A 25,994-nucleotide genomic window follows, 5' to 3' on the forward strand; every position below is an offset into this window, starting at 1 on the left:
CAGGAAGTGGAGTGCGCAAACTTAACCACTCAGCCACAGGGCCGGCCCCTATTTATTGTTATTGATCTTATCAATATGGTGAATTACTGTGGACCATGGCAATGTGGATTTGGCATGATTTGGGTTCCAAGGGACATACCAGATGCATGGATGAACTTTTTCTTTTATTCGAGACTTCACTTCTGATTTATTGTGTAAGCTCTGACACATTACGGTCCTCTTCCAGGGCCTTGCTAATACGCTCCTTAGCAACGTTTGCTAACAGCTGTTAAGTAGCATTTCCTCTGCTTTCTTCTGTTGTCTTTGTGGTCTGCAAGCTTCCTGTGTCAGCTGAAAGTTCCATGCACAGAAATGCCCCAGACACGTCAGCTTTTCCAAAAAGCCCCCTGGTCCTTCCAGGCATGACAGTTCTCAGGACCCCAGCCCCACCCTCTGCCCAAGCAAGGACGGATGAGATGCCGAAGGGGAAAGTGTCAAAAACAAAACCTCTGATTCCCTTTAGCAGAAATTCTGGCACTGAGGGTCATCCCACCAGAGATTAAACTTGTGGGGCTCTTTCCCTTCCTCTCATTTAGTCTAAGAAGCTGCCACTGATGTCACAGGATGAAAATCACTGTCAGTCACTGAGCGCTGTCTTTTTTAGAAGAGTAGGGGCCTGAGAAGTAATGTTTACTGTCAGAAGGGAAGAAAAGCCTTTTATGAACTGAGGGCTAAATAGGATGATTTGCTTCCAGACAGTGGCGGCCAGGCAGGGAGGAAGTGGGGGTGATGGCAGCAGACCTTGGCTCTGCTTAGACCCCCAGTGGGGGCTAGGTGTGGAACTGGGAATGACTGATCACCACAGTATGGAAGCTGGGGAGCCTGAGCAAAGAGGACCTGGGGTGAGTTCATACTGGAAGTTGGACGATGTCCTGGAAGAACCTGTACCTGCACAGGGACCTGGCTTCCCCACAGAGAGGGCACCTGGCCACCGTGTGAGACCCACAGGGCCAACCCTTGGTGGCAACAAGAATCAGTAGCCCAAGTGGCCCAGCCAGGTGACAGCTCCCTCTACTTGGGAAGCCCCCCACCGCTCCCCACTTCAGACCGGTGACACCGGAATGAGTGGCTTTCCTTCTACATACACTTTACAGCGCTTAGAGAATTCTGGATCGGATAAAACTGAAATCATAAGCCTCTCCAGGTTGTAATTTAGAGACTCTAAGACTGCTGAGGCCCTTAATAAAATTCAGGGTCCCAGGTTTCATCCCCAGTAAGTCCAGGGTGGGGCCTGGGAACCAGCATTTAACGCAGTCAGGTATTTCTGATGCCATGTTTGTGTGTGTCTGCTCTAAACAGTCAACGTTTGCTTCCCAAGACTAACCCAAACTTCCATTAAATTTCTTTTGCTATAGGCTGAATGCACAGAGAGATGATCAGGTGGGTTTACACAAAAACAATATCACAGTCATATTTTTCTATTTCTTTTTCCCACTGCCCAACTTCCCAGCCAGCCTGAGCTGGGGGCTCCCTACACACGTCTCTCTCTTCTGACAAGAACTCCCTGAGAAACACGAGTTGGTCAAACCAACCAGTCATATTGTGTCAAGCTTGTCCACACAACTCCTATTTCTTTGACTTGGTCAAAAAGGAGGAAGTTCTCTAAATGATTCATTGCTAAGGTTCCGCTGCACCTCCTTTCCCTCCGCTCCGCTTTCATTTGGGAGAATGTGGTGCCATTTGAACAAACCGTTCTCTATGCAACAGTTTGTTGGCATTTTTTCTTTGCTCACGTGTAAGGCTCACTTACTGTTTTGAGGCTTGAATCTCCAAATCAGAACGTAATGTGGAAGAAGAGTTTTCTCATGCTCCTTTTCTCCCTTTCAGCTCAAACAGCCGCACTGGATTGTGAGACGATGAAAAAAACAAATGGTGAGTTTCGTTTACTTCTCTCACGCTAAAACCGTTTTCACTGAAATGCTAAGATGAACAGCTTTAAACACGATCACTCGTGAATAACTTTTTCCACACTTTTAGATGAACAACTGAAGAGTAAAGTTTTTTCCATGCCCTACTGTTTAAAATAAAATAATTCCAGGGAGGGAGTTGGAGCCTGTTTCCTGAGACTCAGAGACAAAATATTGAGATTGTTTTTACATCGAAACGTTTCTTTCTCTGTTGTATTTTAATGAGAAAATCAACACATAATCATTGTAAAATAATTCAACCAACACTAAGAATATATATTTGGAGGCAGTTTATCAGCATAGAGCTAGACTAACCGGGATTGTGGTCTTAACCCTGTTTCTACCGTTTTCCAGCTGGCAGCCTAGAGCCCTGAGACAACCACTTTAAGCTTAATTTCTCTCCTCTGTGAAGTGGGGCTAACAAAAGCACTTACCTGGGAGGGTTGTCGTGAGGACTGAGACATGACACGCCCCTCCGCAGAGTGCCTGGTGTATGGGGAGCCGTCAGTAGATGCTAGCCCAGGTTGTTGTTGCCACTATATAAAGTGGGAAAGTTCTGTTACGCCTGCTCCAATCCCTCTCCCCTCTCTACTTCTAGAAGGAATCACTGTTAACAGTCATTTTCTCTTTAATATCCTAGTCAACACACTCTTCTGTGACTTGTCTTCTTTTTAATTAACAATATATCACAGCCATCGATCTAAGGAGTGAATGTAAATTTAGCTCCTTTTTTCAACAGCTGTATGGCATTTCATAATATGGCTCAGCCGTAATTCATATAACCATCTCCCCATTGATTGTGCCATTTTGTTTTGTAATACAAACAATTTTGCAATAAACAGCCTTGTACAAAACATCCTTTGTGGACACATGAGAACGTGAGCACATCTCTGTAGGATAAAGTCCTAGAAGTGAAACTGCTGAATCAAAGGGCGTGTACATTTGAATTGTTACAGATACTGCTAAGTTGCCTTCCTAGAACGCTGAACCTGGACGTGGTCACCCAAAGTGACCACTCACATGGGTGAGTGTGAGATTCCCACCTCCTCTCCAACAGTGGATACCATCAGTTTTTAAATTTGTGCCAATCTGATGAGTAAAAAATAATACCTGTGTTGTTTTAATTTGCAATTGCCTCATCACTTGTGAGGTTGAGCATGTTTTTCATGTTTATTGGCCATGAAAGCTCCAGCATTCCCATCGAAAGGAAATTTAGGGATGACTACCTGATTGGAAAGAGAGGAGAGGCCTTGTCTTGAAGCTGAGCTTACGTAAGACTGAGAAAATGTTAAGTGTCCAGATCAAAGAGTGGGAGGGGATGGATGGCATTTTTGAGGTGTCTAATCTCTCCGCCACCCAAGCCATCCCTTGGCCCTAACACTTTTTAATGGCCATCTGCATTTCTTCTTCTGGGAATTATCTATTCATATTATTTGCTTGTTTATCTTCTTCTTATCATTTGCCATTGGTTTATGTATATAAAAAGAATCCTTTCTTTCATTTATATTTTAAGTATTTTCTTCTAGGCCATCACTTGTCTTAATTTTGCCATAGAGAAGATTAAAGCTTCCAGGTAGTCAATTTTTTCAATCTTTTCTTTATGGCTCCTAATTTGTGTGTCTTACTCGGAAGAGCTTTTCCTACCGGGTGATATAAAAATGTTTCCCTATATTTCTCTTAATTCTTTTATAATTTTATTTTTTTGTATTAGATTTTCTGATGACAGGTACTTTTTCCCTTGGCATTTTTAAGTAATAAAATACAGACACACAAGCTATCAAAGACTACTGGGATCATGTCAAAAGGACTCAGGAGCCTGACATCGAACTTAGAAGGATCTTTTCGAATATCGTGACTTCTCAGAGAAGGGAAACAAAAGAAAAAATAAACAAGCGGGACTTCATCAGATAAAGAGCTTCTGCAAGGCAAAAGAAACTAGGATCAAAACAAAGAGACAACCCACCAATTGGGAGAAAATATTTGCAAATCATATATCTGACAAGGGGTTAATCTCCATAATATAAGGAACTCACACAACTGAACAACAGAAAAACAAACAGCCCGATCAAAAAATGAGCAGAGGATATGAACATTTTTCCAAAGATGATATACAGATGGCCAATAAACACATGAAAAGATATTCAGCATCACTAATCATCAGGGAAATGCAAAGCAAAACTACACTAAGCTACCACCTTATACCTGTTAAAATGGCTATAATCACCAAGACTAAAAATAACAAATGTTGGAGAAGGTGTGGAGAAAAGGGAACCCTCATACACTGTTGGTGGGAATGCAAACTGGTGCAGCCACTATGGAAAACAGTATGGAGATTCCTCAAAAAACTAAAAATAGAAATACTGTATGACCCAGCTATCCCACTACTGGGTATCTACCTAACAACTTGAAATCAACAATCCAAAGTAACATATGCACCCCCATGTTCACTGCAGCACTATTCACAATAGCCAAGACATGGAAACAATCCAAGTGCCCACCAAGTGGTTACCGGGGAAGTGGGGTGGGGGGTGGACACAGAGGGTGAAGGGGAGCACTTATGTGGTGACAGTCAAGAAATCATGTACAACTGAAATCTCACATTGATGTAAACTATTATGATCTCAATTAAAAAAAATAATGACTCAGAGGCCTAGTTGGAGACACTTCCCATGGCCAAAAAATGGGACAATAAGAATAATTGCAATGGATTGAAAAAAAATCAGATATGGTTAAATCTATGAGTTCATAATGATTCTTAAACAAAAAATAAAATATTTCACTGTTATAAGATGCTAGGAAATAAATTTATTATTTTCAAAACTGGTCAATATAGGGAGAGAACCACACATTTACCCTACCTTTTCTATGCAAGCTGTACCTCAGTGTAACCAAAGAGTTGACAAGGGCAAGTATCTTTTTATATAACTATTTCAGATAATGAATGAAGAAAGAATAATAGAATTAGTATACACCATTTTCCAACCACTAAGGAAATAATGTTTCTGGGTGATTATTGTGAAAGCCTGCTAAGAAACAAAAAGAGAGAATCAGGCATTACGTGCCCCCTAATGGAAGTGCACACTACCTGCTATGATGCATTCTTGCTAAATAAAAGCTAATCTGAATTTCATCAAGCCTCTGGACAGGAGACAGAAGAACGTGATAAAGAAAACCATAGGAATATGACCAATAAAATCCAGACTGTGGAACACTACAGAACAAACGACTTGCAATCTTCAACAAATCAATTGCAGGGGGGATAAAAAGAGACGAAAAGGCCTGTAGATTAAAAAAGATTTACAAAACATATCAACTAATTACAATGGACCATTTTGGATCCTAAAAAAAATCAGACATTTGGGGAAATTTGAACACTACCTAGATATTTGATGACATTTAAAAAATATTGTTAATTTTTAGGTATGACAATGGTATTGTGTTTACTAAAGAGTCCCTATCTCTTAGAGATACAAACTATCAGCGTCCTCCAGCCAAAGATCATCACAGGGACACGTGTGGTTGAACAATGTTGGGTTTATTGACTTGCGGCAATGAGAGAAAATGCATACCATGGGAACCACAGGACGTCTCAGCAAGCGTGTGTTAAAAGGGACTTATGATAAGATTCGGACTTGTGTTAGATGATTTTGAGGAAGATTCAAAGCTGCAGGCTCTATTCAGGATTGGATTCTTTTAGGAAGTGGGAATAATGATATGATTGGATATCTTAATAATTCTTATCCAAAAGGCAAGAAGAACAGAGCAAGGCTAAAGCTGTGACTGATAAAAAAAAGCAGCAGTCACTCACATTAGCCAGTTTGGGAGGATGTTTGGCCGTTTTTGAGGTTTGGACAATCTTCATATCTTTGTCTGTGTGCAGACATGGTTATGGAGTCAATTTCTTACTTTCTTTCTTTCTTTTTTTTTGTGAGGAAGATTAGCCCTGAGCTAACATCTACCACCAGTCCTCCTCTTTTTGCTGAGGAAGATTGGCACTGAGCTAACATCCGTGCCCATCTTCCTTTACTTTATATGTGGAGCACCTGCCACAGCATGGCTTGACAAGCAGTGCGTAGGGCCGCACCCAGGATCTGAACTTGTGAACCCCCAGCTGCCGAAGCAGAACTTGTGAACTCAACCGCTGCACCACCAGGCCAGCCCCTGGAGTCAACTTCTTTTTGTCTCCATCCAATACGGTCATAGAGCGGCCTTGTCTGGTATTGGTGTTCTAGTGTGAGTGACAGGTCAGATCCTCACCAGGTCAGTTCCCATCTGTCAGGGGCTGCTATCCACTTTCTCAATACTGAAATGTATGGATGAAATAATATGCGGTCTGGGATTTGCTTCGAAATAATGGAAGGGCGTGGGGGCAGCTGAAACAGGACCCACCATGAGTTGATAATTATTGAAGCAGGATAATAGGTCTCTAGGGGATCGTCATACTCTCTTCCCTACTGTTATGTTTTAAATTTCCCAAAATAAAAAATTTAAAATAAATAATGAACAAAACAAGCCACCAGACATAATGTTTGGTCACAGAACCTGGAACTTTAATATTTCTAAGTCAGCATAGCCAGTCTTAAGAGAGTCCACTTCATACAAACTTCCAGTTATAAAATAAATAAGTCACGAGGATGTAATATGCAGCATGAGAAATATAGTTAATATTATTGTAATAACTTTGGTGACAAATGGTTACTAGACATCATGGTGATCATTTCATAATGTATATAAATATTGAATCACAATGTTTTATACCTGAAACTAACATCACATTGTAGGTCAATTATACTTCAATAAAAAATATATATGAAAATAAATAAGTTAAATTAAACAACTATGTTTTCCGGAAACAGCAAAAAAAGAGAGAGATCACTTCAGGCTGTCACTGGCAGGAGAGGGAGCAGGCACCAAAGAGCTTGTCAAGGTCTCCCGTCTCTCACTGGAGGGGTCCCTGTGGCTGCTGAGGCTTCCTCACACACTGGTCAGCCTGGCTACGCAGGCAAAGAATGCCCCCTCATTGGAGAGTTCACCAGGAACAGTGTCTCTCCCACCTCGACCCCCAAAATGTGGCTAGACCAACACTGAGTTATTAAAAGAGATTTTAACAAGGACTTTTTCTTGTGTTATTTTGTTTTCCAGAATTCCCTTCTCCGAAAGTGTATTCAGAAACAGATGTGATCATGAAGGGTCAGAACGTATCTCTATTTTGTTCCAACCGGAACAAATCACTACAGATCACCTATGTTATGTTTCGGGGTATGAAACACCTGGGAACCTGGGATGGAAAAGGTGAACCCATGATTTTTAACCTAAGGATCTCAGAAGCCGGTGATTTGGGCCCCTACAAATGCAAAACCCAGGTTTCTAACTGTTCAAGATATAGTCAAGAGTTCAGCTTCACGTTTGCCAGTAAGTAGGGCGCTTGTTCCTCGGGGGCCCTGTGATTTGTGGTATTCTTTCTTGTTCTGTGATGGGCTCTCCATTGCCCTTGGGAACACTCACTCACTCAGGAGCCTGGAAAGTATGTCCCTGAGATCCTTATTCTTCATAATTCCTTTTCACTTTCTCTCCCAAAGACTTTTGGCTATTTCAGATAATAATAGGCTGATTGTCTTAGACAAAAAGTTTTATAGCAACAATTTGGAAAATTGTAGAGATCTTTTCTAGATGCTTTATTTGAATTCTCATCACATAGGCAAAAAATGATGTTTTCTCGGAAGATTCAAATAAGTCTTAGAATCACTGTTGGAGCCAGTGGCAAGGGTCTTCAAAGCTTTAGGCTTTTTCCACCATCTTCTCTTTGCAGTGGCCGTTGGCCAGCACTCTTCCCACCCAACTACATCTTATCACTGCTAGATTTGCTCTCCCATCTTCCCACCCCAAGTCTCTCACAACCCAGCATGAATGGCCTCATCTGTGAAGGTGATCTTGATAATGGACTCCTGGGAGGGGTAGAGGTGGCTTCTGGGTAATATGTGTGCACTGTACCTGGAGTCTTCTAAACACAGGAGCCCTGACTTACTGATCAAATCTTTGAGTGATTTTCTAGGTCTGTGCTCTCCAGTATGGTAGCCACTAGCCACATGTGGTAATTTAAATTTAAATTCGAATTAATTAAAACTAGACGAAACAAAAAATTCAGTTCCTCAGTCTCGTTAGTCACATTTCAAGTTCTCAGTAGCCACAGGTGGCTGGTGGCTGGTGCATTAGACAACACAGACATAGAACATTTCCATCATTACAGAAAGTTCCATTGCACGCCTCTTCTAGAGGTCAATGGTTCTTAGCTTCTTGGGTTACAAGTGTTTTAAGAGTCCAGTGATAATGATGGGTAATTCCCCTGAGAAATGCTCATGAGACTGCGGATGGAAATTTCTGCATAAGGCTTTAGCGGATGCCACGGGCTCTGGATTAGAACCAACCATCTTAAGACAATTTTGAGCACAAACTGAATGGAAGCCATAATTGTAAAAGAAATGTGAAGAAAGGGGGAAACTCCTGCAAACATAGTCCTAGGATGTCAGATAATGTGAGGGCAGCACCCCAGCTGATAATATTCTCTGGTGGTCAGACTCCTGCTGGAAGGGGCGGCCTGGTATAGCAGAAGGAGCAATGGAATGGGCATCGGGGAACCTGTGTCCCGCCTGCTTCCTGTGCAACTTTGGATATTTCATTTGGATATAGCTTGGATATATCTCCAGTTCTCAATTATTAAAATATGAATTGAGAAGGTAGGTAGTATGACCCTCACATTATCTGATTTTAACTCTGGATGAGAATCTCCAGCCATGGTGGGTACAATGAGGTGAGGAGGGTAGGCATGTGATTGGCAGGGAAAAGGAAAAATTTTATAAGGAAGGGAGCTGCTGAATGAGCCTTAAAACACTCCTTGACTTTTTTTTTTTTTTTGAGGAAGATTAGTCCTGAGCTAACATCTGCTGCCAATCCTCTTTTTGATGAGGAAGACTGGCCCTGAGCTAACATCCATGCCCATCTTTCTCTACTTTATATGTGGGATGCCTACCACAGCATGGCTTGCCAAGCGGTGCCATGTCCGCATCCAGGATCCGAAGCGGCAAACCCCAGGCCACTGAAGTAGAACATGCACACTTAACCGCTGCACCACCGGGTCGGCCCCTGACATTTTTTTTTAATATAACTTTTTAATTGAAGAGTTGCAACTCCCCACCCTGATCACTCTGATGCTGTGATGCCCTTACCAGCCCTTATATCTCTCAGGGACGTTTGCATCTTTCCAGTCACTTTGGATATCAATACTTGGTCCAGTTTGAATCATCTCATCTCAGAGAGGAGTCCATGCTCTCTGCTTCCTCCTGAATGTTTCGATGCCTCCTTCGTGAAAGTTACAGGAGGTAGATTTCAGTTCGCAGGGAGAACATCCTATTGGTGCTACTCCCAAAGTTGTTTTGTGAGGCCATCATCACCGGGTACCACTCTGTCGAGGATGCTGCCACAAGGATTCCTGCTCAGGGGAGGGATGGAGCCAGGAGACTCTAAATTATTTTCTTTGATTTTACTTGTACTTTGGTCTTCATGTTTCATTGTTTCTGTGCCAAGTTAATATTGTTAAAAAAAAAAAAAGCATCCGCTTGGAAATTGGCCCTGGCTCTGCTATTTACTAGCTGTGTGACCTTGGGCAAGTTTATTAACCTCTCTGAATCACAGTTGGCTCATCTGTGGAATGGGCGTGATACCATCCACCTTGTAGCACTGTTGTGAAGTGAAAAGAGATGATGTGGGTAGCAAGCCTGTCACATGATGGGTACTCAACAACTGCCTTCCTTTCCTACAATACTGTTTTATTAATGAATTTTATAGTAAATCATATGGCTGGATTCACCTGTGAAGTAGGGTGTGCTCTGACAGAGCCCACCAGACCCACTTATTTCTGGTTGAGAATTTCCTTTGAATCTATTTGTCAGGGTTACTTTCTGCTTTGGGGAGGAAGTGGAAGATAACGGTACAGGTGAATTCTATAAATGAAACTACAGTTAGAAAAGATAATATTTTTAGATTTCTTTGACTAAAAAAACACTATAGTCTTATAAGGATTGGGAATAGAAGTGCCTCTCAACTTCATACTTGGAAATGAATCTTTGACAAAATTATGCTCATTATCAACAATAAAGAAATTGTGAGTTCTGACGAAAGGCAAGTTTGCGCTCTGATACCTTAAAGCAGAGAGCTGCTCTCTGGCCTCTGGCTTTCTCAGGACGTGGCTCATGCCGCACTGCACAGGGTTAGCCAAATATCCATGGGCCTTTCCCGCTGGGCTGTGAGCTTCTTGACTTCTCAAGAAGGGATCCATCTTTGGGTCTATAGCCAGGAATAGAGTAGGGGTTCAATCTACGTTTGTTGACTGAGTGAGTGAACCCAACCTGCTTATCCCTTTAACACGCAGTTCTATTTTTCTAGACCCAGTGACCACACCAGTGCTGAACATTAGTGCCTTTCAAACAGAAACAGCCCGATACATAACACTCCGCTGCATCTCATACAATGGCTCTCTGCCCATCAATTACACTTTCTTTGAAAAAGACATCGCCATATCACCTGCTATTTCCAAGAATGTAAGGGAACCTGCTGAATTTAACTTAACAGAGAGGATCATCGGAGAAAGGGAAGAATATAGGTGTGAAGCCAAAAACAGATTGCCCAACCATGCAAAATACAGTCAACCCTTCACCATGCCCTCAACAGGTAAGGGGTGCCTGAGCTCTTTCAACAGGGTCTGGATTTGCTTCCAGAAACTGCAGCTACTTCTCTGCCTGCCCACTTCCCACTTTGGCCACCTGCTTCCAAATGCCTTTTCTTTGGTAGGGTCCACACAAACTCTGATGGGGTTGCTTTCTTCCATAAGGGAACCACAGAAAAGCCTAGAAGCTGGGAAAGGAATGGACCTTGTAGTAGACTTCCTGACTTGACCCTGCTTCCCCCCCTGCCCTTCCACTGCCCAGGGTCTAAGCAATCACAGTAGAATTCGCGTCTCTCCCGAAGCTGCAGGTCTCTCGATTTTCTTTCGCTTTTTCGTCATTTTTTATTGACTTCTAATACCTGTACCTGCCTGCTTGGCTGTTTAGTACCCCACTGCTAATGCTTGGTGCATCTAGACTTCAGTACCACCCTTAGCTTGGGCGAGAAGGGCCCCTGTCCCAGTCCTGTGTTTTGGAGGACGCTGCTCTGGTGCTTGTTGGCCATGTACCTTCCCGCAGGCTGAGGAGTCCAGGGGGCCATGGGAATGTACCCTCCTGGATCCTATATCTCCACTTTTCCACACCACACTCTGGGTGCTCGAACTCAAATACCCAATCAGATTAGAACTCATCTTCCAGGGCCTGCATAAGTCTATCTCCCAGTTCATCCCCCTAAGGTGGACCACAGTGAGGATGTGAGCATGCCTGGACCTGAGTCAAGAGACCTGTTTGTTGGGGGTGTGGTCGGCATTTGGACGTGTAGGCTAGGGGTTCACATGCGTGTGACGCCCCTTCAGGTGTAGGCCAGAGCCTGGTGGGAAGTGGGCCAGGCCAGGGCTGGGGCTGGCTCTCCCCATGCTCTCACGTTCCAGTGCAGAACTCCAAGGACTCTGAGAATTCTAGATTCCAGCCTGGTCTTCCAGGTCCTTATGGAGGTCCAGCCATCGAGGGAGGAGAGGATAGAACAAAAATTAGGTTAGCAAAGGCAGTAGGTATGCTTGGGCAATGAAAACTTCACCCGCCCTCATCCTCAGAAGAACAGAGCCCACAGCCCTGTATTCTGTAAGTTCTAACAAGTGAGGCAGCTGTCAGAGTCAGGCCCCAGAGTCAGGCTTTTGCCTATAAATCACAGCATTTCCAAGCTGTGTGACCTTAGGAAAGTCATTTAACCTCTCTGAGCCTTACTCCACTCATTGTAAATTGGCAGTGATACCAATGAGATAAATAAGGCAACACATGCAAAGTGCTCAACGCAGTGTCTGGTATGTAGATAATACTCAATAAACGGTAGCTGTTCGGGAGACATAAATCATGCCAACATGACTAAGGGCTTTGCCTAGTAAGTGGCCAGGCCATACTGAGACTTATGACCCTCACAATGTTGCCAGTAACCAGTCTGTTAAATGCTGTGCTGCTTTTCTCTCCCTTGTATGATCCCTTGTGGAAGATGTACTTGGTCATGACTTTAGAGCTTCGCTGACTAACAAGTCAACTCTCAAGAGTTGCAGGGGTCCGTCGCAGGGCGGGGAGCCAGGTGTGTAGTGACTGGTTAACTTGGGAGACAGTGTGATTGCCCTTTCCAGAACCTCTCACAGTTCAATGTCATTGAAAAGCAGGCTGCGCAGTGACCAGCGAATGCTGTCTTCTTCCAGGCAGAGACAGCTGTCCTTTCTGCCTGCAGCTACTGCTTCCGGGGTTATTACTGCTGCTGATAGTAATAATCCTAATGCTGGCATTTTGGATACTACCAAAGTACAAAGCAAGTAAGTTCTTTAGGAGCTTTTCCATGCCTTTTGGGTACAGACTGCAGGGAAAGGGTGAGGAGGGAGGGAAAGGGGAATCAGAAACAGGATGTGAAGAAAAGGGAAAGAGAGGGAGAAGATGCGAAAGGGGAAGGTAAAGAAATCAACTTCCTGCTCGGTTCCCGCATGGGCTGGCACTTATTTCTCTGGTAAAAGCCTTTCTTATTTAGATTGCTCATGGTCGTGTGGCCTGTGCAGTCACACAGGTCCCCATAAGGCTCTGCTGTCACTGTTTTGAAATTCTTAATGCTTTGTTTTTACTCTTTTAAAAAATTCTTTTTAATTTTGGTAAAATATACATAACAATAAAATTTGCCGTCTTAACCATTAAGTATACAGTCCAGGGCCGTTAAGTACACTCACATTGTTGTGCAGCCGTCACCACCATCCCTCCACAGAGCTCTTTTCATCTTGCAAAACTGAAACGCTGTCCCCACTAAACAATAACTCCCCATCCCCCGCCCCGAGCCCCGGGCCACCACCCTGCTACTTTGTGTCTCTATGAATTTGACTGCTCTAGGGACCTCGTATCCTGGAATCATACAGTGTTTGTCCTTTTGTGTCTGTTTTATTTCACCTAGCGTAATGTCCTCAAGGTTCATCGGTGTTGTGCATGTGTTGGAATTTCTTCAGTTTTAAGGCTGAGGGGCCGGCCCCATGGCTGAGTGGTTAAGTTCGTGCGCTTGGCTTCGGCAGCCCAGGGTTCCACCTGTTGGGATCCTGGGTGCAGATTTAGCACTGTTCAATCAAGCCACGCTGAGCGGTGTCCCACATAGCAGAGCCAGAAGGACCTAAAACTAGAATATACGACTATGTACTGGGAGGCTTTGGGGAGAAGAAGAAGGGAAAAAAAGGAAGAAGATTGGCAAGAGATGTTAGCTCAGGTGCCAATCTTAAAAAAAAAAAGATTAAAGCTGAAGAATATTCCCTTATATATAGATACATGGATACAGATATATATTTGTTTATCCATTCATCCGTCAGTGGACCCTTGGGTTGCTTCCACCTTTTGGTTATTGTGAATAATGCTGCTTTGAACATGGGTGTACAAGTCTTAATAATTTCTTAACAAGAGGCCCCATATTTTCATCTTGCACTGCACCCTGTCAATGATGTAATGAGTCCTGATTGCCAGCTCCTCAAAGGCAGGAGCTTTGCTTTGTACTTTTCAGCATCCTCACTGGGTCTGCCCCTGGGAGGAAGCTCACGACGTGAAGACAAACAGAGCATCCTTCCCCTCTGCCCCACCTTAAGCGCTGCATCAAGCCCCAGGGACTGCTTTTCGCTATTCACACCTGATGACCACCTCTAGTTATGATTTCAAAGTGGCCTTTTCATTTGGCACACAAGAATGGAGGAATATTGAGATCTGCACAAAAGACAGTTTGTGTCACAACATCAGCACCCACCAGCGAGCTGAGGGGCGCTGGGCAGGCTCCTTTGCCTGCCTGATCCTCAGTGTTCTGACCTGTATGATGGAGCCATGGGAGAGAGTGTATCTGAACTTGAGAGAGAACTAAGTGACCAATGTTGGGCTCCTTGTGCCTCCCTCTGTCTCTAGAGAGTCATAAGGGACTGAGTTGACTTGAAAGTTGAAAATAGATGTCAAAATTTATACATCTCATTCATTTTTAAAACCTGTCTCCTCTTCCTACAGAAAGCCCAGTTCTTGCAAAAGTGCAATTAATATTCTCGATTACTAGCCAGGGCTAAATAACTCAGCTGGGTAATTTACTATCTCTTACAGACATTACAAAGCTTTTTACAGACTGTTCTTTTCAGCAAAGGAAAGAAAATGTGTCTCCAGCCATCTCCAGCGTAATCTGATAGGCAAAGGATGTTACTTGCACAGCCAGGAAGATAAATCAGAAGGGCTCCTGGCTTGGAGAAGCAGGTGCTGTGGACTTCTCGCTGAGTCCATGGTTTTCCTTCAATAGTCAACAGTTTAGGCAGTTGGAGCAGGTCATCCTTTCTTTCAGAACTTTGGGGACTTCTGCACCTTGGCAGAGGAGATGAGAAAAATGTGGCTGAATTGGTTTAATTTAATGATTCTGCACCAATTTATGTAGGAAAAGCTATGAGAGATAATGCACCCAGAAACTATGGAAATAAACCCATGGAAGTTGGAATATATGCAAATGTCTGTCAAAACCAAGCAGGTAAGAGAACTTTGTTGGGTATTTTTGTTGGTTTTAGGTTTTTGTCTGTTTTATTTTTTTGAGCTCATACAGACACATGGGTAAAAAACTGAAGAAAAAGAATAGAGAACAATGTCTCCCTCCCATCCCTGACACCCAGTTCCACTTTCCAGGGAGCAACAACCAGCTTTTGAAACCCTTCCACAGATACTCTACGTGTATGTTAGCATCCAAATGGTAGCAATGGTAGCATGTCATAGATATGCCATTCTTCCTCTTGATTTTTTCACTTAACATATCTTGGAGATTTTTTCTGTCAGTTCTGAATGATCTGCACTGTGTTCCAACTTCTTTTATGACCATTTCTTAAAGCAGGCATCATACATGCTCGATGGTAAATAGACCCAGGCCCTTGGCCGACAATGAACACAATCCCAGCCAGTGTTGACTGAGGGCCAGCTACGTTCCAGGCACTGTGCTAAGCAGCTTGCCTGCCCAGTCTGACGCAAACACCACTAACTCCCAATTTACATCGCTCCCATTCTACAGATGACAAATCTGTGCCAGGCTTGGAACCAAGGCAGTGTGTTTCCACAGCCCAAGATGGTAAGCGCTCTCTGCAAAGTCTGAAGGCTACGCACCATTGCAAGGGCTAAGCCACTGCCCTCAGGTGATCAGAGACTTGAATTATAGGCCCAATAACTCTGTTCCTTGTCTTTTGCCCAGGGACTGGACACTCCCAGGAGATACATTATGCCACCCCCGTGTTCCAGGAGGTGGCACAAGGAGATCATGGTGAGCAATAACTTGGGATAAGAGATGCTATCAAAATGAGACAGTGGTCCCTGTGAGGCCACCATACTCTTGGGCCTTAGGAGACCAAGGATGGGATGGACGAGGGCAACATGCACACCGTGTGAAACCAAGAGCACCCACTACCACGGCTCCTAAGAAATCTAATCTCATCAGAAGGGTGGGTGGGGAGGAGGGAAGGATGTTGGGGGAGAGCATCATCTAAAAATTCCAGAGAGGAGGTTGCAGGTGCACTTCTAAAATGTTTTCAAGAATAAATTATTTAATATAGTCCAGGAAAAACCAGTTAACACTTGGTTCTGTCAGGCCACCCAGCTACTAAAATAGGACTTTTTTTAAGAACCTCTATGGATATATATCCTAAGTTTACTGAGTTATTTTCTCTTTTATATTTCAGAAGCCCATAATGATTGTAAAACTGGATATGTCTATTCTGAACTCGTCTTGTGAAATTTAAAGATACAAACTACATCTTGGGGTAAGATGCTTTTCTAAAGCTGATTGACATGGCGAAAAAGCAAACTTGATTCACGCTAAGAAATGTCTTACCTGGTTACCTACAGAGAATCACTGTTTTTCATGTTAAACTCTATTCCATTGGCTCATTCAGGTAATCCAATCATCCAATCCTGTCATCAGCCAACAGTTTTGTCAGGTGGGATCCTGACTGATGACAGTTTCTAAATGCTTTTGCTAGTTTTAGGCATGGACTGTTCTCCACATTTCCATATCATTTAAAAAAGAATAATTGTTAGACCACTGTGCTCTTCCTAAGTGCATCCTGGAAGCATTGTAATGATCATCTTCCCGGTGTCCCTGTCCCCATGAACATTGAAGGCTCAGAAGCAAACACGCAAAGCAAAAACCATGTCTAAATTCTAAGACAAAAATTGGTGACCTTGAAAATGTGTCTGAAGAAAATAGTGCCTACAGTCACCATGGGAGGAAGGCAGGATTGCGCCACAAGCACACATTTGCTATCCGTTGCTGTTTAAATTTGCTCTCAGATTTTGGAAGGCTGCAAAAATATTGTGTTGATTTTCATAGACCCTCAGTCCTCCAGATTTAGCTGATGTCAAAGGCGTGTCTTTATGCGCCTTTCCCATCAGTGTTCTGTGCAGAGAACAGCCCAGAGTTGAGTTCTGGGAGAAGGGAGGATCTCCTGGGACTATTGTAACAAATTACCACACACTGGTGGCTTGAAACAACAGAAATTTATTGTCTCATAGTTCTGGAGGCCGGAAGTCCAAAATCAAGATGTCGGCAGGGTAGAAGGTGTTTTGGAGCATGAGCTCTGCCTCATCCATTTGTTTATCAATGAATCAAGTTTCTGCTCTGCTATTGTTAAAAAGGAAAAAAAAAAAAAGATGTCAGCAGGGCTCTGCTCCCTCCAAAGGCCCTACGGGAGAATCCCTGCCTCTTCCAGTTTCTGGTGGCTCCTGGTGTTTCTTGGCTTGTGGCTGCATCGCTCCAATCTCTGCCTCTGTCTTCACACGGGCTTCTCCTCCTCTGCCTTTCTCTTATAAGGACGCTCATCCTTGGATTTAGGAACCACCCACATGATCCAGGATGACCTGATCTCGAGATCTTTAATTCCATCTGCAAAGACTCTTTTTCCAAATAAGGTGACGTTCATAGATACCAGGAGTCAGGACATGGACATATCCCTTTGGGGAGCCACCATTCAGCCCACTACAGGGGACAAAATGATTTCTGGATTGACTCTCTCATCCTAGGAGCTATAAGTAAAATCCAATAAAAGCCAAGAGGCATTTCTAGGGTTCCAGACAAACAAAGCAACTTGAACAAAATTTTTCTGCTCTGCTCTTCTTTTGGGGGGTTGCCTGGGCCTCAGTCATCATTGTTGCCAACAATGGACCCCTAACTAGAAAAATCATAGCTATCAGTTATCAGACACTAACTCTGTATAACATCCTACAAGGCCAATATTAAGTTGCTTTTACAAGTAAGGAAACTTAGACTCAAATGAGGTAAGTAATTTTACAAGGTCACTCACATCTCCGTAAGTGGTTGAACTAGGAGTTAAATCCCAGCAGAGAACAGCGGAAGCACTGGCTGTGGGGATGGATGCCGCACACACAGGTCCAGACGAGTCTGAGGATTTTGTTGCCATAAAGCAGCACTCATTAGCATAATTTCCCCCCTTTCTCTGTTGCTACTTTTGTTGAGAGGAAATTGGTATATCATAGAGATAGGAGTGTGGGGGCCTCCAGAGTCAGACAGACTGAGCTGAATCCAGGCTCTGTCAAGTCCTAACGGTGTGACTCTGGATAAGTTACCTAACATCTCTGGGCTTCAGTTTTCTCATTTGTAAGGAGAAAGAGAGACAGAGAGAGGGAGAAATGAAACATACATTGTGAAGCTGCTTTGAGAATTAACTCAGGTAATGAATGTAAAGGGCTTGGAATGGGGCCAGGAATATAATAAGAATTCAAAAAAGGCTATTCGTAGTATGATGATGCCTACTCTGAGTCATACTAATTGGCTGCTTCCCTCAGAAACCTTTAAGACTTTGAAGGTCATAAACTTGGTGACTTGGCCATCATCGGCTTCTTCATCTGTCTTAACCTGAGCTCCTTCCTGAAGCAGAGCCTGAGACAAGGACTCGGGTGCAGGTAGTTGAAATGGGAGGTGATCCCCGGGAACAGGAGTGAGGGCCCAGGGAGAGTGAGACAGAGAAGGGAAAGAACCAACACAAGGGGTGTGGAGGGGCTAGCAAATTAGTGACCATACCAGCAACTGGATTTGATCCTGTTCAGACCTTCCAAGGTCTTAAGTCCAGAATGCCTCTGGGATTCACAGCATGCCCTCAATCGACAGCCTCTCATTTTCTCCCTGCAAAGCTTCTAAAGCAGTTCATAGAAGCCAGCCAACTCCACGACCCATATAATTACCACTGCCCCATGCCTTTCAAGTGCTCACACTATTGCATAACCATGTGCTTCACTTTCCGCCTCTGCAGGGGAAAGTCTTGGTAACTGTGAAGCTATCATGTATAAGGGTTGTCACCACTCCCCTGACCACCAGCAACGGAGTCTTGTTACCGTCCATCCAGGGAGTAACTCCATTTCCCAGGGCTGCTTTCTACAACCTTCTGATACCTTGTCTTATCCTGGGCTAGCCCTGAAAGCAGAGTCTGAGATAAGGCCTTCTGTGCAAATAATTTATTTGGGACGTGACCCAAGGGAACAGCTGTGAGGGACTGGAGGAAAAGCCAGTACAAGGGTGCTATTGTTGAGCTGGGCACTGCTGTTGGCAACCGGGGCTTGATCCCACTGGAACTTTCTGAGGAGTGAAAGAACGTCTCTCAGAATTGTCCAGTTGAGGACCGATAGTGAGAAGCCTTTAATCCATTGACTTCCAGATCCCATCAGCTGAGGGTTGCCCTAGGAGGGGATGCCTACCCCACTTCTAGGCTGTGCATTCTAAGCAAGCTTCCACTGGTGTCTCACCCAGGGCACTGGAAAGCCCCAGGGCAGAAAATGAGTGCTATGTGTTGTACACTTGAAGCAACAAGCTGTCAACACAAAGTGAGTGAAGCCTCAGATGCAGCTAGAATCGTAGGTGAGACCCAGAGGATACAGTGACACAGGATACAGAGGTGGCTGGTATGCCATCTCTCAACATTTCCCTTATAATGACTATAATAACAACAATAATAATAACTGCCATGTGTTGAGCACATACCAGGTTCCAGGTACTGTGAACTCCTTTGTATACTCATCCTCAGGCAGTTCTCACAACCACCCTCTCCTCTCCCAGCTCCCACTTACTGTGACTTCCCACTCCATCTTATTGTACCCTGCACAGACATTCAGCCCCTCAACAGCTTTGGGATTCAATTGTTTAGGAAGGGAAGAAAGAGGAAAAGCAGAAGAGCATCTATTGAGTTTTCGTTTCAACAGCTACATTTTTTGATGTCTAGAAATTTCACTTTGGTTCTTTTTCAAATCCACATTTAACTTTTCTTGTTGTGAAATAGAGCACGCATTATATGAAAATGCATAAAAATACATGTACAGTTTAATAAGTTATATCAAGTGAACACTAGTGGTGGAGTGTTGCCAGCAGCCACAGAGCCCTCTGCCTGCCTCTTCGCAATCACAACCCCATTTCCCTGACCTAACTCCCTTTTATGGGAATCACTTCTTTGCTTTTCTTTATAGTTTTACCACCTAAGTATGCGCTCCTATACGCTGTCTTCAGTTTTGCCTCTCTTTGAATTTAATATAAATGGAGTCATATTGCATTTATTCTTGTGTTCTGGCTTTTTTTGCTCAACATTATATTTGTGAGATTTATCCCTGTTGCTGCATGTAGTAGTATTGCATTGTTTGAATATACTGTCAGTTATCTATTATGGGTTGTTGTCTGGTGGGGGCTATTACAAATAATGTGGCTATGACCATTCTTATTCTATGAACACGTCTCCGGGTTCCCATGTGCATGCAATTGTGGTGAATATACGTAGGAATGGAATTGCTGGCTCATGGGGTATGTTTATCTCCACTCTGAGTAGATAATACCATACTATTTCCCAAAGTAGTTAGTTCTACCACCTTTCCATTCCCATGAGCGGTATGAGAGTTCCCATTCCCTACATCTGCAGCAACACTGGCTCTGCCTGTAATTTAACCATGCTGGTGGGCATATAGTGGGGTCTCCTTGTGATTTCAATTTGCATTTTTCTGGTGACCAATAAGGTTGAGCACCTTTTCCTATATTTATAGGTCATTTGGATTTCTTTTTTATGAACTGCCTGTTTGAGGCTCTTAGCCTGTTTTTCTGTTGAGGTGTTTTGACTTTTTCTTATTTTTTAATGGTTGTTCTCCTACTCTGTAGCTTGATTTCTCACTTTCTTAATGGTGCCTAATGATGAAAAGTTCTAATTTAAGAGCTTAATTTCTCTACCTTTTCCTTTATGATTAGTGTTCTTTCGTGTATGTGTGTCCAGATGAAGAAATATTTTCTCAGCTGGAGGTCATACAACAATTATCCTGTATTACTGTCTACTAAAGGCTTTTTTAGTGTACTTTCATATTTCAGTTTACATCCACCTGGAACTGTTTCTGTGTGTGACATAAAACTGGCATCATATTTCTTCCCCCTCCCCTGCACGGATATACCCGGTTGCTCCAGCGCCATCTACTGAAAAGACTGTCCTTTCCCCACTAAACTGCAGTGTCATCTTTGTCACAAATCAAATGTCCATATACATGCGGGTTTCTTTCTGGGCTTTAGATTCTGTTTCATTGTTCTGCTTATCTCTTTCATATCAATACCATACTCAGCTTTTAAATAAGTCTTGCTAACTGGAAGAGCAAATTTTCCCACCTTGTTCTTTTTAAGAATGTCTTAGCTAGTCTTGACCTTCTGCACTTCTATGTAAATTTGAGTCAGCTTGTTATTTTCTAAACAAAAAAAAATTAACATAATAGGGATTTTGATTGATATTGCCTTGATTTTATAGATCAATTTGGGGAGAATTAGCATTTTTACAATATTAAGTCTTGCAAACTACAAATATCTCACCATTTATTTATGTCTTCAATTCTCCCAATGGTGTTTTATCATTTTCTGCATAAACATTTTGCACATCTTTTGTTGATTTATTCCTAGGTACTTGATACTTTGATGCTATGCTAAGTTGTATTTTTATTTCCTGCTGTTGATATATAGAAACACAATCATTATTCTTGGTTGACTTTGTATCCAGCAATGTTGCTAAGCTCTCTTTTCAATTTTAACAATTGATCTGTAGACTGTCTTCCAATCTGAGCCCAGAGAACTACTGCTGCTGCTGTGACCGCCGTTGCCCCTGCCGCAACTGCTCACACCCGGAAACTGGAGCCCAGACAGTGGGATGTGGAGCTTTGCCACTGCAGACATTGCTTCTCAGCAAAAACCTCCTCCTCCCTCTACCTTCCAGATCCTGTACATGTGCATCTGATTCGTGGAAGATACTCACAGCCATGGCAGCAAGGGAACTGCAAGTTTTTAGGTTTCTGATTCCACCAAATAGGAGGAGGGTTATGACGTGGCTTAAGAGAGCCAATCAAAATATCTACCACACTTGGCAAAATCTCAGTCAAGACTCAGAGTGAAATAAAGGTATTAAGACAAAGACTGAGGTTCTCCAATCACACGTTCTTATTGAAAGAACTACTAACAACTAAACAGTGTACTTGATGAAGCAGGAAATGGAATACAGAGAAAAGGTGCAGGATTCAAGATGTTTATGAGTAAACATAAATGAGACAGAGAGAGAAGGGGAGCGAGAGAGGGAGAGGGAGGTCTGTATGAGGTTGGAAACAACTTTATAAAGTTACCATGATTTTAAAAGTGTGGTATTGGTATATGGGTGGACAAGGAGAACAATGGAACAGGATAGAAAGTCCAGCTATATATCTAAATATATACGGGAATTTAGTATATGAAAAACATGGCATTTTAAATCACTGGGGAAAAGACGGATTATTCAATATATTATACAAACTTGAGAACCACATTGGTTCCCTACTTTATTTTTTACAACAAAATTAATTCACATAGATCAAATATTAAAATACCTAAACATAAAGCCACAGATGTGCTAGAATAGGAGGAATTTAAAAATAATCTTTACGAGGGGAAGGCTTTTCTAGGTGTGACTCACAATCCAGAAGACACAAAGGATTGTTAAATTTAATTAATTAGATGAAACATTTTAAAATTACATTTTAAAAACATAAACTAAGTCAAAAGAATAACTAGGGGAAAATATTTTGAACCCACATCTCAGATAAAGTACAAAGTTCCATAATATATAATGAACTCTTAGAAATCAATAAGAAAAAGACCAACAGAAAACTGGGAAAGGCGTATCCACAGGGTAACACGAGGACAGCACAAAGACCTTGCTGGGATGAGGAGCTGCAAACAGCTGTGCTCTGACCAGCTGCCCTCAAGCATTTGTCCCTCTGCCCCTTCTGCTCCCAGGGCTGGTGGACTACAACCTAAGGAGACTTCCTTCTCTTAGTGCTGCTTCTCCCAAAGGATGTAAAGGGGACACTTAGCCAGAGGAAAGATCAACAGTGGTTTTGTGATGCCTGAAGCTCATCGGTTTCCTTCTTTCTCATTTACTGCCCTGGAGGGACGTGGGCTAGTGCCTTACCTTTGACCTTTCCCCAGTACACACTACAGAGACAGTGAGGCCTCCAGGAGCACATCAACTTATAGGTTAGAAAACACAGACACCTAAGGATTACAATGACCTCCCAGCATGTCTCCTTGGTCTCTCAGACGTCCCAAGCGGAAGGGTGTAGCCGGAGAAGGGCCAGAGCAGGACCCTCCAAAGGGCAGGGCCCAGGGCAGGGATCTTCTTGCCAGGGCTAAGAAGGCTATGGCTACCTCTCTTGTCCTGGCTACCATCACCTGGGCTATTGTCCGAGCCCCTTCACAGTTCTCTCTCCTCTACGCTCTCTGTCTCTGCTTCTTCTGCTCCTCTACATTCCATTCTCCACAGTGATCTTTCTCAAGACAACAGTACGTCCCGCCTCTGCTTAAAGCACCCCTGCCTGCTCCAGTTGCTTCCTGACTCCTTACTATGGGCCCCATGGCTGTGAGTGATGTGGCCCCGGACCACCTCTCTGACCTCATCTTCTACCCATCTCCCCTCTGTTCACCTCCTCCAGCCCCTCTGCCCTCTTTCTGTTCCTTAGTCACACCACACCTTTTCCCTCCTAAGGGCCCTGGCACTTGCTAGTCCCTCTGCCCAGAATGTGCTGCCCAGATCTTCACACAGCTGGCTCCTTCGTATCACTCGGTCTCAGTTCGAGGGTCGCGTCTTCAGAGGCTTCCCTGATCACCTACGTAAAGCACACCATCACGGCCATGATGTAGCGCATCGTCCTGCTCCACTTCCTTTACAAACTGTCACTGTCTGAAACTGCCTGAAATTGTCCAGGCACCTACCCACCCCTACAGGGGCCTTGTCTGTTTGGTTCACCAATACATCCCCAGCACCCAGAGTGCCTGGGACTGAGGTGCTCAAAGTCTTGGTGAATGAATGAAGTGAACATACAAATACATAACACACATAATAACAGGCCAGACTTCAGGAGAAGCATGACCATCCCTGGAATCCAAATCTGAGAGAAATTTGTCCCATGCCTGCTCACGGGGAGCTGTGATATAACACAGCAAACAAATGTCTTCAAGAACATTCTTACAGCTAAATCAACACCAAGTTTCATAAAACTATTTCTAATAACATCTTTCAATATATATTGCTATGGCATAATACCTGAGAAGGGTATTTGGTGAGAAAATTTATTAAAAGCAATTGGGTTGGAAGGAAGTTCTATCAAAACAATCCATCTCAGTATGCAGCTTTCTGATAAATTTAATAGTGGTTACTGCTCGGGTGAACATCAGAAACCACCTATACATTTTTAAAAATATTCTTGTGTGGGCCCCACTGTCAGAGATTTAGTAGGTGTGTCTTGGATAGGGCTCAAATATATTTTTAAAAAGCTCTATAGGAGGGGCCTGGCCTGGTTGCATAGTGGTTAAGTTTGCGTGCTCTGACTCAGCAGCCTGGGGTTTGCAGGCTCGGATCCTGGGTGTGAATCTAGCACTGCTCATCAAGCCACTCTGTGGTGGCATCCCACGTAAAATAGAGGAGGCTTGGTACAGACGTTAGCTCATGACAATCTTCTTCACAAAAAAATTTTAAAAAAAGAAAAAAAATGGGGCCAACCCTACAGCCAAGTGGTTAAGCTCACACACTCCATTTCTGCAGCCTGGGGTTTGCTGGTTTGGATCCTGGGCAAGGACCTAGCATCGCTCATCAGGTCACACTGTGGCTGCATCCCACATAGATGAACTAGAATGATTTACACCTAAGATATACAACTATGTACTGGGGCTTTGGGGAGAGGAAAAAAAAAAGCTCCATAGGAGATTCTGATGTGTAACCCCAGGTGGACACCTCTGATCTGGATAATCCTCCATAAATACTACTCACCTCAACTGCAATGTAAACATTCTATGTTGCCAGTTAGTGCAGATGCCGTAACAGTCAGCTGATCTGAGACCAAGAATGCAATCCCTCTGTGAAGGCGGAGGCCCCTCCAAAGACAAGGTAACTAAATAAAGGTATCTGTGGGCAGGACTGAGATTTTCCTCAGAAAAATAATTTTTTAAAAGTTTTTAGACTCTCAGTTATATTAAAAACTAAGTATTGAACTCAAAAATGCAAAAATAAAACTTAAACTTTTAGGTAGACATATGGTGGTATTATCGGTATAGTAACTCTGAGACTGCGTGATTGAGATAAAGCAAATGAGCAGCTGTGTGGCGTGGCATCCTGATCCTAGCACCCTCGGTATCTTTAAGAGTTGGAAATCTTGGTGTGGGACGAGATAAAGATGTATGATAGAAGAAGTTAAGTAAAAACCCTGTAGTCCTAAAGGGGCACGAGGGGGCTTTTTTGGGGCCATGGAAATGCTCTATATCACACTGTAGTGGTGGCTACACATTTGCCCAAACTCATAATTCATACATTTAAAATAGGTAAACTTATTGTATGTAAATTATATCTCAATAAAGTTGATTAAAACACACACACACTCTTCTGCAGTACTGAATTTCAATGAAAAGTAGGGGTGTGAATTCATGATGAATTTTTTAATCTGGGGGAAATATACACAAATACACACACATATATTTGCTAGCTCTAAACACTGAAAAGGCCTAGGAACAAAGATCACTTTCCAACAACGAGCATCCCTACTACCCAGAGTATGGTCTCCAAACAGTGTTTTCCAATAAAAGGAACCAGGGCTCCCTGGAGAAACTCTGAAATACATAACCTCTACATTAGATAGCAAGGAAGCTACTGAAGACTACTAAAGTTGCGTCAAAAGGCCTCGAGGCCAACTTGAAGAGGCTCCCACAGGCCAAAGATAGGACAATTTGAGCATCAAAAGAATAACTTTAAAGGGGATGAATCCAGTATTTATCATACCTTTCCCATATCTCTAAGCAAACAGCAGATGAGATGTTTTTCTTTGTAGAAGTATTCTAGCTAATGAATGAAGCAGGAAGGCAGAATCAGAATATCACCATTTTGCTACCTCTAAGGAACTGACTGATCTGGGCATTGATCAGTGATTACTAGCATCCCCAAAACAGACACCACCAGACCTTACTGCCTCCTGATGGGAGAACACAACCCATGAAATAATCTAGCCACCAGAAGTTGAAAATGAAATTGATCAAGCCTCTGGATTCAACTTTCAATCTACAGGAAAGACAGAGAGGAACAGGTTAAACTACACCGTGGAGAGTTAATGAGCAAAATCCCAACAGAGGAAAATCCCACAATAAATAACCCAACTCCTTAAAAAAAAAAAGAGAGAGTGCCTATAGCACCTAAATCTATACGATGAGAAAGATTAAAAGACCTAACAACCAATTTCAATAAATTGGCCTTACTTGGATTCTGATTCAAATGAACAGTACAAAATTTTATGAAATTACTACCCAACTGAAAACTGAATGGATATTTAAGAA

General features: G+C 43.1%; 1 protein-coding gene across 12 annotated transcripts; it reads left to right on the forward strand.

Moving 5' to 3' along the window:
• Positions 1–1,619: 1,619 nt before the first annotated feature.
• Positions 1,620–21,563, forward strand: MILR1 (mast cell immunoglobulin like receptor 1). 12 transcript variants are annotated; one of them, XM_070482078.1, is made up of 10 exons: positions 1,620–1,774; positions 1,867–1,911; positions 7,089–7,238; positions 10,386–10,670; positions 12,277–12,426; positions 14,535–14,624; positions 15,153–15,209; positions 15,330–15,398; positions 15,814–15,894; positions 21,199–21,563. In XM_070482078.1, the coding sequence occupies exons 1-9, from the start codon at positions 1,708–1,710 to the stop codon at positions 15,864–15,866; spliced, it is 966 nt and encodes a 321-aa protein (XP_070338179.1). In that variant the 5' UTR covers positions 1,620–1,707; the 3' UTR covers positions 15,867–15,894; positions 21,199–21,563. The 12 variants fall into 12 exon arrangements, with proteins under 12 accessions (XP_070338179.1, XP_070338171.1, XP_070338175.1 ...); XM_070482070.1 differs by having other exon boundaries at positions 1,622–1,774; positions 7,089–7,358; positions 21,367–21,563; XM_070482069.1 differs by having other exon boundaries at positions 1,623–1,774; positions 7,089–7,358.
• The last annotated feature ends 4,431 nt before the right edge of the window (positions 21,564–25,994 follow it).

This window comes from Equus asinus, chromosome 13 (genome assembly GCF_041296235.1).
Source record: "Equus asinus isolate D_3611 breed Donkey chromosome 13, EquAss-T2T_v2, whole genome shotgun sequence".
Taxonomy (NCBI): Eukaryota; Metazoa; Chordata; class Mammalia; order Perissodactyla; family Equidae; genus Equus; species Equus asinus.